The sequence below is a fragment of the Macaca mulatta genome, chromosome 5, assembly GCF_049350105.2.
Source record: "Macaca mulatta isolate MMU2019108-1 chromosome 5, T2T-MMU8v2.0, whole genome shotgun sequence".
Taxonomy (NCBI): domain Eukaryota; kingdom Metazoa; phylum Chordata; class Mammalia; order Primates; family Cercopithecidae; genus Macaca; species Macaca mulatta.
Window position 1 is genome coordinate 45,752,061 of NC_133410.1, and position 18,934 is coordinate 45,770,994.

At 34.7% G+C, this 18,934-nt stretch overlaps 1 protein-coding gene across 3 annotated transcripts in view; it reads right to left on the bottom strand.

Moving 5' to 3' along the window:
- Positions 1-18,934, bottom strand: part of GABRA2 (gamma-aminobutyric acid type A receptor subunit alpha2) — a 148,786-nt gene that overhangs the window by 83,837 nt on the left and 46,015 nt on the right. For all 3 annotated transcript variants that reach the window (XM_015138316.3, XM_078001759.1, NM_001261668.1), the window contains 1 exon segment: positions 5,090-5,157. In XM_015138316.3, the coding sequence (XP_014993802.1) occupies positions 5,090-5,157 (68 nt within the window).

An 18,934-nucleotide genomic window follows, 5' to 3' on the forward strand; every position in this document is an offset into this window, starting at 1 on the left:
TAAAGAGTTAACAGATTAAGTTCAGTGTCAATTTTGACCAGATATTAAATCTCACAACTCTCTAAACTTCCTTGATGTTAACTACTGAACTATATAATATCCCAGTACCTTCTGGAGATTCTAAGAGATAATGCACTCTGTGTTTTTATAGAGAAGAAAAGTATTATCTGGAAAAATCAACATAATCAATAAACCAAGGTCATATTTACCACACTGCCTGCTTCTTAGCCTAATGGTTAACTGTATCAGGTATCTCAAGATTACTTCAAAGTTTTCATTGTCCAAGCTCTAACCCTAACACTTCACAATAGACAACCATTTGAACTGAGGTTCTTAGTCTAGGTTTAGGTTAAATAATTGGTAATCATAACACTTATACCATTAGAATATGCACACACAGTGAAAATGTTTACTAATATAAGAAAAGACTTCCTATAGAAACCAAGGAAAAAGGGAAAAACTCAGTACAGTAAATTAGAAAGTGCTAAAATGCCTACTACAATCTTGGTCAATTGCCAGCTACTAGTACATTTCAAAATTAATTACCTCCTTATGAATTTCAAAATATTGAAATAAAATATTTTTAACTTGGTTGCAGAAACTGTAAGTATAATCTTTAATTATAATTTAGATCTACAACATTTTTGGGACAATTACACTAGTTAATGATTCCAAGAAAGCAATGTGTGTGTGTGTGTGTGTGTGCATGTGTGTGTGTGTCTGCATATTTTTTTGGTTCTTAATTCTTTTTGCTATGCTGTTTTTTTTTCTCTCAGGCTAATGTCATAACAAATCTACATCACTGACCTGAATAAAAGAAATTAGGAATTTAGGTTTTGCTACTGACTATGTTCACTGATTAGAAATAAAAGTGTATATGCTAAGCTACTAAAAGTAAAACTAAATTTGTTTTTTACTTTTGTTCTTCATTAACAAATTGTTTATGTAAGATATTCATTAGATAGCTCCACATCCACTTTGACTTGTAGGTAATACTATGTCTACGTTTTCCCTTCCCATCATAACATTCTTTTTTATTTAGAGTGTCACAGCCACGTCTCATTGCTCAAGCTATTGCTCCATCCATACTAAACATAAATTCAAACTTTGCCTCCTTACTTATCTTGATTTCCAGTAAAAATAATATCAACATGGAAATCATTCATTTTGATCATCATGAAGACCAAATTGTTTCTCTCCATAAAATGTATATATGTTTTTTTAGTTGAGCACCATCTTCCCTAATAGACTTACAATGTGAGTAAAAAGATGTATTTGTATGTGTCTCTGTTACTTGTGTCTATAGGTTATTCAACTTTAATTTTTCCCAGCTGCATCTTTCTTCTCTAGATTTGGACAAATATCAATAATACCTGTTGAGTGATCAAACTCTCTCCTGGTCCTCAATTAATATCTTCTCTGTATTACACATTATTCATATTTCAGCTATCTGTGTTTTGCCTCTCAACTCTAAATCCACCCTTCTTTCATTTCCTTTGTGGTACCTGATGGATCCTATAAATACTGCTCCTCTGCCAGCTCACACAATGTCAGGCTTTGTCAATAGAGGGTGCTGGAGGGACACTCCAATGTAGTCAAAAGAGAAGGGTGCTTTTCTTTCTTGGTCTCTTTCTGGGTCACGTGCATTGTCATTTTTTTGGCACAGCTTCAAAGGACTGACATGCTGTGAGTTTTCAGCCCATGCAGCATATTTCTGTAGACCAGCTTCAGCATATACCATCACATGTTTCTTCACCACCAGTAGCTGCATGTTCCTGTAGCAGCAGCACCCCTCCAGTGAGGTCAGAATTCACAGATCTTAGGGGGAAAGGGTGCTCTTTCAAGTCCTCAGTTTCTTCCTGATTCTGGAAGTGGTGACACTGCAACCCTAGAAGTAGATGTTCTGTCTGCATTTGTTAATTCTGTATTGCTTGGAATCTTCTTTTATCCATGTTTTAAAACGAATTTAACTGTCTTTTATTAGTTAATAATTCTTTATATCAGATTTTCCCTATGATGTTCTATGACTGGACTGTGTTTACATAGTATGCTCCCATTTGGTAGGTTTGTGATTAACTAGACTTCCTCTAAAACAACTGTTGGCAAGCCCGACTAAATGAGGTAAATATAGACAGAAATAAAGTAGGAAATCTGACAAGAGCAGAGCAATTTCTTAGAAATTTTTTAGGCTAGATGCATTAAGGGAAATGTATCACTAGAGAAAATGTCTAGGGCCTTCAAGATTTTCAAAAACGTACTAAGATGCAGAATATGCATTCCATTTTTGAGAATACATCTATATTTGGGTGTGCATACACACACTTACACACACATGTATTCTGAAATATAAAAAGAAAACTAAAAAATCAAAGTAAGTGATTTTTTATTTAAATGTTATCAACTGAAATTCCACTCAATGCAACCTATATTGGTAGTGTGAGTATATTTTAATGTTTATTATAACTTGTGGTAGAATCCCCCCAAATAAGAAAGCATATCTTGAGTCTGCTAAAAAATTTTAAAGTTCTCGGGTTCAATTTACTGATGAAACACAACTGCTTTTAGTTCATTTCAGACATAAAGGAGCTAAATATGTTCCATTGCAAATGACTATATACCTAACATCAACTACCAATTTTCTAAATATGTTAGCGATCCAAAGAATAGTCACAACAAGGAGAGGTAGAGAATTAATCTAATCCATTATCGCCACTGGAAAACAAATGACTTTGTATATTTTGGCATACAAGTATGATGTGAGTTTGTGTAAAATCCCCAAATATCAAACATGTCTTGCTAGAAACATACATGTTTGCATGTATGTATGTATATATGTATATATATATAGAAAGAGAGATGTTTTAGCTAAAATAATTCACTTTGCAAAAAAAAAGCTAAAATTTCAATGCAGTAACTGCTACTACTGAAATTTACAACATGAAAAAAATCTACAATATTGAAAATGTACTGATATTTGGGAGTCATATCATTTGTCTTTCTGCTTTGGCTGATAATAAGACAAAAATTAACCAGATGTAAGAGTCACAATTTATATAATATGCTAATTTCTCAATGTAGTAGTTAACAAAATTCTGACTCTACTTAATTTTTGATAGAAGTTAGGTATTTATTTGCACTGTGTCTCTCTAATATTTGGGAACATTTAAGACAATCTGCACTAAGACAAAGAGTATTTACTAGGACAAAATTATATTTATAGCCAAACAATAACATTTGGAATGCACACTCTTACTAAAAATAAATAGTCTTTGTCATCATTATAAGGATATGTCCACTTAAATTGACCCATGGAAAGAGGCAGATTAATATTTCAGGTCAAAATATACAATAATGCAAGGGGAAAAGGAGGGTTTACTGAAGAATAGGATTTTTCCCTCTTGTACCAGAATCGTACCTAAGACCCAGAATTGAAGGAGAAAAATAAAAGCACTTAAATCATGACATTCCCATTTTAAAGAATTTTAATGGACTGCCAACATTTAGTATCAACCACCTCCCCAAAGGTGGGGATCACCCCTCAACATGTTCAGCCACCCAGGTCAATATAAGAAAAGGTCTCTGAGGTCAGAGATGTGGCTCTGATGGAATAAACAGCACATTTTTTGCCATAAAAGTGAAATTTAGGTTCCCTAATGGAAACCTAGGGAGCTCCTGATAAATTAGCTGGTAATGTTTATGAAAGCTTGCAAAAATGGAATACTTTTTGTTTTGTTAGTTTATCCAGGTAGAAAATGTCCAAACTTGTCAATTTTCCCCCTGAGTTATGAGAGAAAGGGAAGAATTTGAGGAGAAATGACACAGTGGGGAATACTGGGCAAAAAGGGACAAGGGCTTCTCAGTGTCTGGGTCATAAGGAAGATGAATGTCTAAAGAATCATGAAGTCCTAGAGAGAAGGATGCCTGAGGGGTGAATGAGCCACATATTTGGCAGGGAGGTAGCAGGGGACAAGAGACATGCACATCAAGGGAATATAAAGTAAAGCAAATGTCAGTTGACATGCTGGAATCTGACAAGTTATTATGAATGAAAAACTCTTTCATCAAAAATGTCTATTGCAGAGCACTATAGTTAGCAGTAAAAGTGAAGGACTTATCATTAAATTTTTAATGCTTCATCAATAATTCATCTTTGGCGATTCTAGCCCATCAGTACCTAACACATCAAACCAATTTTCCTCGCTTACCTATCTTATCTTATTGTATTTTAATTGATTGGAGACAGGGTCTCATTCTGTCATGCAGTGGCACGATCACAGCTCACTGCAACTTCGACCTCCTGGGCTCAAGCGATCCTCCCACATCAGCCTTCTGACCACAGGCATGTGCCATCACACCCTGCTATTTTTTATATTTTTTGGTAAACATGGGGTTTCTCTATGTTGCTCAAGCTAATTTCAAACTCCTGGGATCAAGCAGTCCTCCCACCTCGGCCTTCCAAAGTGCTGCAATTACAGTTGTGAGCCACCACACCAGGCCTGTCTCATTTTAAAGAAAAAACAAAATAACACCAGTTCCATAGAATCCAAGAGTACCAACATTCTAATTTTTTAGGTTGATTTATGTATACCTACTATGTGTGCAGATTATATGTATGGTATGTATGTAGATAGCATAACGAGGCAATCACTTTGCTCAATACCAATCAGAGGGTTTTGTTGTTGTTGTTGTTGTTTTTAAATGTGTAACACTGACCATGACCTCATTCTGTAAGAAGTCTTTATCTATGAAACTATATTCACTTTCCTTATGGAAGTTCGCAATTCTGCCTTAATCCTCCTAGAAAATTTTTCTTCTTAATACAATTAATTTTATTTAAATAATTGTTTATCACACTGTAGTTAGGTAGACATGTTTTGAAAATGATATAAAATACACAGGACTAATCCAAACACTGAAGTTGGAAATGGAAACCACAGATCTAAACATCTTTAACTATCCATGTATTTGGGTAGACTAAATACACATGAGACATATACATAATTCTGTAACACTAAAAATGCTACTTTATTTGAAATTACCCCCACTCCCCATTATGTGAAGTAAAAATACTATTTAATGAAAAACTCACCATATCTGTATCTGAGACAGGGCCAAAACTGGTCACGTAGATGTTAGTGAAGACTTCAGTAATACTGTCTGATATGAGAAAAGAGATTGAATATAGATATTATATAATAAGAGCCACAGAAGAGAGAAGGGTTTGAGTACACGGTATGGTTTGAAAGCTGTATCATAAATTTGGGATTACTGGGTTTTACTTTCTTGTCAACTTTCGCAACCATAATGACTATAATGCTCAGTTATTTCATTGGTTTTCACCATCCTAACTGCAAAATGTATAGAAGTATTATGACATTCTTACTTGGAAACCATACCTGATTAGCACATCCTCATTTATATTGCTCAAAATGAATAGTTTCTTAGGAAACATCATAAGTGAAACAGTTTATAATAAATATATTACCAGTACTAAAAATAAAGTATGGTATTGTTTGATATAATCCTAAATTTGATGTTTCAACTAAACATTTCAGTATCTCATGATGGTAAAGATTCAATTTACAGATTGTAAATCAGTACATCTTCTCCATACAGCACAAAACAGCTTGGTAATTATAAATAAACATAATTCCAATTAATATAAAAAGCTTTATCATTCAGTGACATAAAAATTAAAAAAATAACAGATTACTTTCAAACAAGCTTGCTTTTAAATGTATTTAAGAATGTCTGAAATGTTAAGACTGAACTAAATTGGATTCTAAAATTATGTAACATCATAACTGTAATACAATTAACCGGCGTGCTCTATTAACTTGGTAATTTAGATCAAAATTTTAAATAAGCCAAATGGTGATGGGGAAAAGGTCAAAGAAAAGATCGAAAAACAAAAATCTTTTCACTGCTCTTGTAGTAGGAAAAAAAAACATATCATTAATGTTTATCATCATGAGCGAAATGTCTTATTCATTAGCTGTCAGATTTATAATTCTACGTAAACAATAACAAGAATTGTTTTTCGTATTATACTAGACATTAATTTACAACCATCAAAGAGACTAAACTATGTCTGGGATTTTGTATCCATTAAGGCAAGAATAAAAAATTGAAAGGCTATTGATAAAACAGGGTAGACTTTGAATGCCTACTACATAACAGGTACTCTTTAAAGCACCTGAAATATCATAATCTGAATGTCAAACGTATGTGGTAGATTCTCTGTTATCTCTATGCATGTGTACAACGATTCAAAGAAAGGTAAGCAAACTTGCCAAAGACCCACAGCTAGCAGAGTAGATAGAGCAATGATTTATAACCCAAGCAATCTAGTTTCTTAGTACTCAAGCTAAATCAAAGTGTCAGACCATAGTCAATGATAAACTTAAAACTAACAGTAGTTTCTTATTAAACGCATGTTTCTATTCACCAGAATACTCCGTGCCAAAGGCATTGTTATAGTGCTCCAAATAAATATGTTCATTAAACTTTGTTGTATACACTATTTCATCCCTAAAACTGTATTTTTGAAGTTCTATTGTAAAAGCATTTGAAAATAAATTTATGAAATAATTTCAGATGCCACCTACCCCAAAGACCAGCTCAGGAGCAGCTTTCTGGGTATAAAAAGTCCCATAGGATCCTGAGTTCAGAAGAGTCCCATGCGTAATTTAATGGTCTATCTGCACTTTCTTTAAAAATCTTAATTATTTTTTAAACAAAGCGTCCTGTATTTTCATTTTGGAGTGGGCATCACAAATTATGTAGCTGGCCCTGTTCTTGAATTTATATATACTAGAAAGCAATCGTGGAAATGAGAACCAACATTTTGTTTTCCTTTTACCCACACCAAATTAGTCACACTATTACATTTATTCAATTAGTAACTAGATAAACCTTTGTAATAGCTGTTGACCTAAAATGTTCCAGAGAAGAGAAATTAAAATGTGAAGGTAAGCTTTTACTCTAAGAGAAGAAAGTGAAATGATTCTCCTTAGTTTAAGTAGTAGAGTCCAAGAAATTACAAAAATGTGTGAATGTATTGATGCTAATGATATGAATAATATTCACTATATGTCAAATGGCAAGTAAAGGGTAAAGGGGTATCAGTACCTAGTGGCTATAAAGAGGTGTCAGCTAAGAACTGACATGAAAAATAAGGTTAGTCTCAAAACTCTAAGCAGCAAGAGAAACACCTAAGACTCAGAACATAGATATAAAAAGTTATTTTTAGAAAAAGAAATGGTTTCATGGATTACTGACTTCATAAGCATAGCTAAATAATGTATGCATTGGGGAGATATTGTCCTGCTATGGAAGTTCAGAAAAAGGAAAATCAGCAAGCCAAACACTGACGATGAACATCCAATAGTGTCTAAGGGAAAGGTATTCTTAGCAATGAGTTTTCTTTTTTTTTAAATTTAGATTTCAATATGGATGGATGCACAACCAACATGGGCTAATGAAATATTTTAGTGTAATGAGTATAGATATTCAATATATCTAACACAATCTTCTAGAATTCTATGATCAAAACTCAATCTTTGATTATATTTTAGCTTTCCATAGACAAGGAAAGGGAAGTGAACAAAGGAAAAAGGAAAAGAAAGGAATGGAGGGGAAAGGAGGCTAGGGAGATTATATGAATGTAGGCTATTTCCTGTAGAATACAGGTTATTCTAATCTTGTGACTCTGATTTGTCAAGACATTTTATAGTATCATCTGTTTATGTTTGTTTTCCCATGTGGATTTGGAACAGGGTGGATTTGTGCTATTAATGCCTGTTACGATATTCTGATCCATTGAAAAGATGTATGTTACAGAGTAAACAAGTGAATTTATAGTCTGGTGGCAACCTGAGTCTCTGTGTATTTTAGGTGCCATGATTCACTCTTCAGTCTTGATCACTATTTTTGTTTGTTTGTTTTTGTTTTTTAGACGGAGTTTCGCTCTTGTTGCCCAGGCTGGAGTGGATTGGTGTGATCTCAGCTGACTACAACCTCCGCCTCCAGGGTTCAAGTGATTCTTCTGCCTTGGCCTCCCAAGTAGCTGGGACCACAGGCGCTCACCACCACGCCCGGCTGGTTTTTGTATTTTTAGTAGAGACGGGGTTTCACCATGTTGGCCAGGCTAGTCTCAAACTCCTGACCTCAGGTGATCCACACTCCTGGGCCCCCCAAAGCAGTAGGATTACAGGCATGTGCCACCGTGCCTGGCCCTGATCACTCTTAGTTGACACACCAAGATCTGTTCTGACTCAGAGCCTTCAAAATGGCTATTATCTCTCATTTTCTCTTTGGTTAATTGTTACTCTTCATTTAAGTCTCAGTTTAAATGCTCTCTCTTCAGAGTAGGAGTTCATAATCCCCTATAAAGCCCTCTTCTCTCATTTTTGCTCTCTGACACTTTCTTTTTATGGGAACTTTCAACCTTGCTGTTCTTTTAATGCCTTAAGATATCCTTCTTCCTTTTAGTTTTGTGTTTGGTCTGTCTCCCCATCCAAGATTTAAGCTCCACAAAGAAGGAGACTGCACCATTTCTGTTCACTATTATGTCACGAGTGCTTACTACAATGTATATCACATGTTACGTGTTGTATGTTTGAACAAATTATTTCTCATTTTAATTGATGTAGAACATCAATCTTTTTCCAAAATATTTCATCAACGTTAAAAGTGATCATGCACAGCTGTTGCTAGTTGAGGAAAGGATGCCCGTCATTTGTGAAGGCAGAGCCCAAACTTTCCATTGACAAAGGCAGGTCGAGAGTCTAACTAATAGGCTTCCAGTGAAGTAACAAAGCTGAGCAAAGGGAAAGAATGTACTTGAAGATAGCACTGATTCACTGCAAATCAAAATTGAAGTCTGAACAGTTAAGCAGCTCCTAGCAGAAATATCCACCATTAGTTACCTCAGAATAATGGTTTGCCAGCTAAGTAGTTGACATGAGAAATACCAAGAGTAATATGCAAAAGTAAAAGGATGTTCTGTATAGATTTCTCCAGAGGCAAAACACAAGGTTGATAACAGGTACTTTAGGAAAAATAAGTAATGTATGTGGCATACCTAGAAGAACGTATAGTCCTTAGAGCAATCGTCAAATTCAGGATGGTGAAAGAGGACAAGGAACAGCCTGCAGACATGTACTGAGGAACACATAATGTATTCCTAATATTTCATTCTTTTAAAATTAATCCTAAACAATTTTGACAAAATCTTAAGATATGATGGTGGTGGTCATTGTTAATCTTATTCTTCTGTGTACTTCTCTGATTTTTTTAAACTGATTCACAGAAAAAATAAATGGCCTGAAAGGATATCCAAAATGCACATATAAGTAATTTCAAGAAGGGTTTCATTAATGAAAAATTGCTTTTTGCTCAGAAATGCAGCGTAGAATAACAATAAAAACTTCTTTAAAAATCTTTGCAAAACTAAGAAAGAACAAAATTAATGCTCGATTATGATTTATTTTACAAGATTCACTTAAAATAGATGGTTGGGGATAAAAAGTGAGTAAAGCAAAACATGTACCTGTGAAAGATTCACAACATAATAGAAAAAGAAACATTTAAGAAATTGTAACCCAAGAAACGTCTGCTGCAACCAAACCCAAAATATAATATCTCAATGCCCATAGAAGCATGTTGGAGAAAAACATGGAGGTTTCACTCTTTTGTAATTTTCAATGGTCCTGATTCAAGGCAGAGAAACTCCTTTGTGCAAAAGTCAAGTCCCACAAATAGTTAACTTTCACTCATAAACATGGTTAACATGCATGTACAGAGGATGTGATGAGGTTGTAAAGAAAGGCAGAGTTCTATCAAACAGACCTGACATGCCAAAATAATATGAACATTGTCTTTATATACATGGCAGCAAGGGATTCACTGAAGGACTTTGACTTGGAGAATTTTGTGGCTAGGGCTGTTACCAGATATATTATGTTACATTTATATAGGGCGAGCCAAGACAAAGTAGACTGAAGACAATGTATTCAGTGTGGAACATAATGCCATTGTTAAGACCAAAGAAAAAGAAATACGATCAAGATTAGGAAATGGTAGAAGTCAAGGGAAAAATTTGTTTTAAAGTAATATTGCAGGAATAGGCCCTTTGGTTTGAGTGTTAGAGGATGTGTGGAGCCTGGAAAAGAGTAGGTTCAGTAAAACTATAAAGGCATAAAACAAATGAAGAGGTTTGGAAAGTAAATGGAGGGTAAGGACATGAAGACAGTAAGTGGAAAATATTCTTTTTAAAAGCTTGTCAAAAAATATTTTGACAAACACAATAGTGGTTGAACTGTACTGGATAATATAACACACAATAGCAAGCAAACTTTCCAAATAAAAATTTCTAAGATTTGGCAACAGCAAAATCCTATCATTTTGTAAATGACTGCTGGACATTTGATACGTATATTCTTTGTAGCAGATCCTCCTTCTCTTTCTCCTCCACCATAGACACACACATACACACCATTTTAAAATTGATTTTCTCAAGAGAGTGGTAATAGTATATATGTAGAGTTGAAAAGAGAATCATAAAAATATTTCTGAAAGGTTTTGTGTGTGTCATATGAAAGAAGAAGTGAACTCATATTGACCATTTATCATTTGATCTAGTCAGTAATGATGCCATTCTAGGAATGGAAAATAACTCCTCTAGGAAAATATTCTCCACATCAATGATGTGGAATTCATGAAAACTAATTATAATTTGATTCACATGCAATGAGCCAGTAAAGTTTCTAAGTACACAATCATCTGTATATTTAGGAAAAAAACTCCAACCTCTTTTATTCTAGTCTTACTTTTATTTTAGGTTGCTGCATTAGCCAATCTTCAATAATTATGTTAAATAATAGTGAAAATAAAAATCAGGCATTCATTATTATTTTTAAAAACTTGTCTTTTAAAGTTAAGAATAAATTCAGGGAATTTATTATATCACAGGGAATTCAATATATCACTTCTCAAAGTGAGGTATCCACAATAAATGGGAAGAGAACTATCTGATTCTCTGTGGTCCATATGTGTGTCAATTATTTGACTTTTGTAGGCATTTAAGATTGAAAATCTTGGAAAGTTGCAATTTTCCATAAAAAAGATTCTTTCATCTCTGTTCCTATCCATAGACTTTTTCCTTGGATTAATTCTCAAGGTATTATTTTCTGTGGCTAATGTCTGCTACCCATTTCTGACCTTCTAGTCTTACTATTTTCTTGGAGTTTGAGAGTATAAATAGACAACTACTGAGAAGTAGAAAGATTGGACCAGTTTTCCGATTTAAAGCTACTGCAGTTTCAAAATATAGATCAGGCAGTTAAGACAGGATGAAAGTTTTTTCCACCATCTATAAGGCTAATCAGGTTTATTGTTTCCTGTTGTTCATTATAGATGGGTATATAGGTCTCCACACAATTGAACATAGCAATGAGTAAGTGAGTGAGTGAGTGAATGAAGTTGTCATTCTATCTTAAACTATGACCACTCCAAATCTCTCCCTAGCTCTATAGGTTCATTTACTTATTATTGTTTTCTCTTTGTTGTATATATCTACTCATATGGTAGACATGAGACACATGTGGCCATTTAAATTAAATTTTAATTAAATAAAATTAAATAACATTTAAAATTTTGTTCCTTAGTACACTGGTTATATTTCATCCATATGTGGCTATGTATAGTAACATCCACATAGAGTAGCATAGTAGCTGGATAGAAGAATTGAACATTTCCGTTATCACAGAAAGTTCTGTGAAATAGTATTTGTCTATATCCTCCCAATAGAAGTTAAGTTCCATGAAGACTGGGTTTTGTTTGCTCAGAAAAATAAAGCCACAGCACAGAATAGCCCCTGACACAGTATATGTTCTTAGCAAATCTTGGTTAACTAAATAAATTCTTACTCTTAGTTCACAGTCATTTAAAGTAGACATAACCTCTGCTATCATAATGAAGCTTATTATAGCTTAATGAAGAGAGATACTATGCAAAAATTAAATAAATATACATTTGCAGACATGATATATGCTATGAGAGTATACAATAAGGGAACTCCTCCTGGAAATATTTCCTTCACTTCTTCTCCAGGACATCGTAATCACTTTATTTTATTCCAACCTTACTGGTTACTTTTCCCCTAAATCCTTCACTCACTCCTAACTCCTAAACTAATAATAATGGAATGCCTCAAATTTCAGTTTTTGGTGTTCTGTATTTACACTTCTTTGATGATTTATTTCATGTAGTCAAGGACTTCTAAATTTCTCTTTGCAGTCTAGAACTTTCTTCCAAAATATAGACTTGTATATACAACTGTTTACTTGGCATCTCCACTTAGCTGCCTAATAGAGTTTTTAAACTTATCATGTCTCAAACAAAACTAATTTTCCTCTCCAAAATCACAGCACTTACAGCCTTCCCTATTGTATTTTATTTATTCCAACTCTTAGGTCACAATTACTGGTTTTATTCACAGCTTCTCTCTTTTCAATAGTAAATCTCCTCTCAAAGATAGGTATAATCCAATGACTTATTATCTCCTCCGTTGTTATGACTCTTAAAGCTATCATCATCTGTCTCTGGGAATACTGCTTGCACTCATTCACACCTACAGTCTCTTTCTTTTTTAAATAAAATAATAGATTTGTTCAGATATAATTTATATAATATGAAATACACCCTTCTAGTACAATTTAGTGGATTTTGGTATCATCACAAAGTTATATCATATTACTCTCTAAACTTAAAACACTTTTATTACCACAAACAAATCCCGTATCCATTTGCAGTCTTTCACCATTCTCCCTTCTCGCAAGCTCTGGCAACTACTAATTCAGTTTCTGTTTCTATGGCTCTGCCTATTTTGAAATTTTTATTATAAATTAAATCCCTTCTATTCTATTCTATTCCAAATTTGTAAACTTTTTTGTCATGAATCAGTGTTGGATTTTGTCAAATTATTGTTTTGCACCTATGCAGATGATTATGAAGCATGTGCCCTTTTTCTGTTGATATTGTTTATTATAGCAATGTATTTTTATGTGTTAAAGTAACTTTGCATTCCTGGCATAAATATAACTTGGTTCAGTGTATAATTTTTACATGTTGCTGAATTTAATTTGCTAGTATTTTGTAGATACATCTTTCAGTTTATCTTTTGATTTTGTTGAGCTTCCTGGATGTACAGAATAATGTTTCTCACCAATTGGGGAACTTCCCAACCATTATTTCTTTAAATATTCTTCCTGTCCTTTCTTTCTTTTCCTTCTAGAAATTCTATTATGCAAATGTTGGTATGCTTTATGTGTTCTCTAGATCTTTATGGCTGTATACCTTTCTTCTTGTGGTTTTTTTTCTTCTGTTCCTTATAATGAATAATCTCAATTAACCTCTTTCAGATTTATTGATTCTTCTGACTGTACCAATTTGTTACTGAATCCCTCTAGCAAAGATTTTATTTCAGTTGGTTTTTATATCCTGGGTTTCTATGAGATCCTTTAAAAACTATATGATGTCTATCTCTTTGTCATTATTCTCTTTCAGTGAGATATTGTTTTTATACTTTCCATTTATTCTTTAGACATTGTTTCCTTTAGTTCATTGAAAAGATCATTTAAACTTGTTGACTAGTAATTATGATATCTAAGTTTCCTGAAGGACAACTTATATTGACTCCTGGTTTTTCTGTATGTGGAGCATATTTTCCTGTTTCTTTTCATGGGTCATAGTTTTCTGTTGAAAATTTAAAACTTTAAATACTATATGATAACTCTAAAGATAAGAAATTCTTCCACTCTTCCAGGTGTGTGTGTATGTACGTGTGCATGTGCGTGTGTGTGTATGTGTTGCTGTTTCTGTTGCTATTTTTTGTTTAGTGACTTTATAGGACTATTTCTGTAAAGCCTGTATTCTTTGTCTTTTGCAGCCATTGAAGTCTCTGCTCAATTAGCTTAGTGTCCAGCAAATAATAGCATAGTGATTTTCTTAAATGCTTTGAACCAATAAGTTTCCCAGCCTCTGCACAAAGGTTCTGTGGGGTGAAAGGATTAGGGGGAATTAATGTCTTTAACACTCCAGCATACAGTTTATAACTCTGCCTTAGCCTTCACTTCCTGCTTTTGCAGAATCTCAAGGCCATCTGACATTAAAGATTAAGGCCATTTTAAGTCATTCTCAGGCACTTCTGCAAGGCTTTCTAGATTCCCAGGAATAGGTTTGGGGTTTTAAAAGCCCCCTATTGTCATCTCAGTGCTCAGTTTTTCTTTAGATTTTGCCCAGCTTCTTGTTAACCCCAACTTATATCTCTGTTAAAATTACTGTGACATTAAACAATACCTGCTAATTGTTTTCATCAAATGCCCTGGAAATAGAGCTGTCCACAAGAGCAAGCTAAGTCAAGTCATATAAAGATGAGCCCTGAGAGTGGACAGACAGGTCAAATAGTGACAGTTTGCTGGTGATGGGACTTTTGGGGAAGCTCCAACTCAATGCTGTCAAATCCAGTGGCTGCTACATGGCCACTTTTCACAATTAACAGAGTTGCAAGACTTGATTTTTAAGTTGAGCATGGAGAATGCAGAAAAGAAGATGAAACAATGAAAGTTAAAATGACACAAAGCTCAATGTGTTTAACAAGCTTCAGACATTTTTCTTGTAAATGCTCCTCAAATTGTTGCAAGGCTTTGGTTAATTTCAAGAGTACTGAAAAGGTTGATTATATAATTTCTGCCACTGCTCTTGTTGCTTTTATGGAGGAGCAGACTTTTGGAGGTCCTTACTTTTTCCATTCCATAAGTATTTTTCCGCCGTCTCTTCTTAAATCAGAAATCAGATTGTGCCAATTCTCTTCACAAAACTCCCGAATGCCTCTATATCTCACTCCAAGTATTAAAAGCTGTGGCCTTATATTCACGTCCCACATAACACTTCATAACCACAGCCTGTTACTTTGTTTCTTCTCTGCTATTGCCCTCACTAACTGCTGCCTCACTGATCTCTTGACTGTTCATCAAACATGCCTGATATTTCACAGACATTTTCTTCTGCCTAGTAGGCCCTTGTCACAGATGCATAGCTTACTCCCTCACCTTACAGTTTTATTTTATTTTTAGAGAAAAGGTCTTACTCTGGTGCGTAGGCCGGAGTGCAGTGGTATGATCACAACATCATAGGTCACTGCAGTCTCCAAATCCTGGGCTCAAGTGAGCCTCCCATCTCAACCTCCTGGGTAGCTGGGACTACAGGTGCACACCACCACACCTAGCTAATTTATTTATTTATTTATTTTATTTTAGAAACAGGGACTGGCTTTTTTGCCCAACCTGGACTTGAACTCCCAGCTTCAAGTAATCCTCCCACCTTGGCCTCCAAAAGTGCTGAGATTACAAGTATAAGCCACAAAGCCCTGGCTGTTTATTCATGTTTAACAAATATTTATATAGGGTTGACTACATGCCTGACACTTTCTAAGCATTTTAAAAATATTAACTTATTTAAGACTTTGATGAAAGATCACTTTCTTCCAATAAGCCCGAAATGGACATTGTAATTCAAATTTCACCTTCTCTCTATCCCCAATACTTTAGATCTCCCTTAACTTGTCCTGCTTTTCCCCACTTTTTCCACAATAACGTTAATTTTCAACATTCCCTATAATCTTCTACATATTGCATACATATTTTAAAATAAAAACTCTAAGAAAACAAAGATAGTTTTTTCTACTGATATTTTCCAAGAACACATAATTCTGGAACGCAGTAGACTCTAATAAATATTTGTTGAGGGAACCAACCATTTAGCCTGACTCAGTTTGGGGTAGAGGAAGGGTAGGATTTCTTAAACAAATTATATTTCAGTGATATAAAAAGGTGCATTATAAAGATCTTTTAAAAATGTGTAAGCTTGAGTGAGACATAATAAGAGAATATTAGGCCTAACCCAGCATAGGGGAAACTGCAGATTCAAAGATAGTGATATAAAATATAGTTGGATCTCATGAGGAAATGAAAAAAAGTACAGAAAGAGAACAGAAAGGGAGTAGAAGCATAGTACAAGGTGAATCCGAAGAAACAGGCACAGCTAACATGCACGCTTTGTCATTGTGTGATCTTGGACAACAAGTGTGATCTGTATAATATGTATAATTCAACATAGATAATAACTATACCTACCTTATGGTCTTGTTATAAAGATTAAATGAGTTACTTTATAAAATCACTTATAGCTGACACATACAAGGTAATATAAAAGATTTTGCCATCTATGTATATCTGTATTTAATTGGGGAGTTTCAGGCTGTGAATGCATACTCCAGAGTCCATGGTTCCACTGAATAATAACTGGGCAACTTAGTTAACCTCTAGGCACCTAAGTTTCTTTATCTCTAAAGCAAGAAAAGTAAAAGAAGCCACCTCACTGGGTTTCTGTGAGGATTAAGGCTTGAAAGGAGTATAGAACAATGCCAGATAATAATGTTCCATAATGCTAGCTATTATTAGCATTACTATTATAATTGGAGTCCAAAAAGTATAAGAATATACCTAATATTGGAATACACACCAAGAAATAAAAAAGGATGCAATCCCAACATTTAAACAGTTTATAAATGAAAGGAAGCCAGAAAATTAGGCTAGAAAATAGTATACAGAGAGAGAGTGAAACCAAAAGTAGAGGAGAATACAGTATCTCAAAGACTACAGATGAGTGCTACAAAGGCAATTCACGTTCCTAGGAAGGAAACAGTGATGTACAGTTGATGCTGCTAAGAGATCCAGTGGTCTGGGGCCTGGAATATTTGCTGGGTTTAGAGATCTTGAAGTCACTAGTGGAGTAAAGAATGTGCAGAAGCCAACTTGGTGTGAGAGATATTAGAGAAGAGGAAAAGACTAAAGAGATGTTAAACAAGCCTTCAGAAGTTTGACTGTGAAGGGTAAGAGAACTCTAGCAAAAGGGCAAGGTGGAGGAAAAGAGACAGCTTTTTGTTTTGCTTGTTTAAGGCAGACGATAGTTGAACATATGGCAAGGCAGATGGGAAAGACTGAGGTTGAAAGGGAGAAACTGAATATACAGGAGAGAGAAAAGATCAATGACAGAGGAAAATTTTCTAGCATGCAGCCAGGACATTAACCAAAAGGGATTGGCAACTAATACACGGAGGGAAGAGGGAAGAGAGAACATCCTTGATTTTATCAGGAAAGAGTAAGGAGCGTATTTAAACAAATGGAAATAGATTTTTTAATCTAGTGGTAAGAAAGTTGAGGATGTTCCTGGAGATAAATTTCCAGTTAGTTGCCAAATATATGTACATCATTCTTATAATAAATAATGACTCTAGGTCAAAAGTTTTATAGTTTAGGCAATCCTATTAATAAAATATGAAATATTGTATATCCATATGATATGGGTTGGCTCTGTGTCCCCACCCAAATCTCATCTTGAATTGTAATCCCCATAATCCCCAATGCTGTTTCCCTATGCTGTTCTCATGATAGTGAGTGAGTTCTCACGAGATCCGATGGTTTTATAAGTGGCTCTTCCCCCTTTGCTTGTTTGCACTCTCACCTGCTACCATGTGAGATGTGCCTCTTCCCCTTCTGCTATGATTGTAAGTTTCCTGAGGCCTCCCCAGTCCTGTGGAACTGTGAGTCAATTAAACTTCTGTTCTTTATAAACTACCCAGTCTTGATATGCCTTCATAGCAGTGTGAAAATGGACTAATACACCACATAAGACCAATTTAGTATTTAGTGTCAGCTCCTTGTTCATATTCCCTTGAGAATTACAGTTCCTATACATGCAATGGCATTCTACTGCAGCTGTAATGCTCTGACTGAGGGCTTTCTCTGGTGGTGAGGGTAGCCTGGAAGTGTACAGAGTTTATGTTCTTGAGAGCAACTAGTTATCAGTGACTAATGGGAGATGGAAGAACTGTAACTCAGCTTTCTCTCCCCGTAAGTAGAGACAACTCTAAGGCATGTTCCACGTTACTCCTCAAGAGTCCACAGTGGTACTAAACCACAGTTGTCCTGAGCAGTAAGCTGCTCATTAGGATACCTTGCATTGGCTTTCTTTCCTTACTTGCTCACTTTGCCACTCCCTCTTCTAGGCCCTCCAGATATCATTTCCCAAACAAATCCATGTTTTAGAGTCTGCTTCTGGGGAAAATGAGAGGCAACTACAAACAACATTCGCTTACCTTAAGAAGGAAAAATGACAATAGTTATAGACACAAGAGAAATATCAATTATATTCACTGGCGCTAACCATCCAAGCAATAAGTTATACTGTCTTCATTCCTGTAATTTAGATATTAACAGTTATATCAGTAAAGACATGAATGTACAATACTGAGAGTAAATCAGGCTGTAGATGACATTCCTTCAACATCACGATGCTAATAATTTTGCTCATCTTGTATCATAACTAGAATGTCATGCACACATTTTAAGATGAGTTAGTCATTGCTGTGCTTTGACTTACGCTCTCAGCAACAACAAAGACATTTTGCTTTCTGGGATGATTCCCATAACACCTACATGTGCCATTTGTCATCCATCAGTTGAATTAAAGTCAACAAATACTTATTAAGTGACTTCTGTGTATATGGTACTTAGTGTTCTCTAGTAAAAGTTAAAAACATTAAATTAGATAATAAAATTGTCTCCATTCTACCACTAAGGAACTCTTGCCCCTTAACTAGTATCCTACTCCCAGTGGGCAGACAACATACATTTGATAAAAAGGATGACTCAAACAATACAGTACTGTATTTGGATGGTCAACAAAGGATCCATAAAGGCAGGAACAGTTAAGAACAATAATAAAGGACATGTATTTTGTTTAAGTACAATCATGTTTTATTATAGTTCTAAGTTTTGTCTTTCATAAATTGTAATGATTTGGAAAAGTG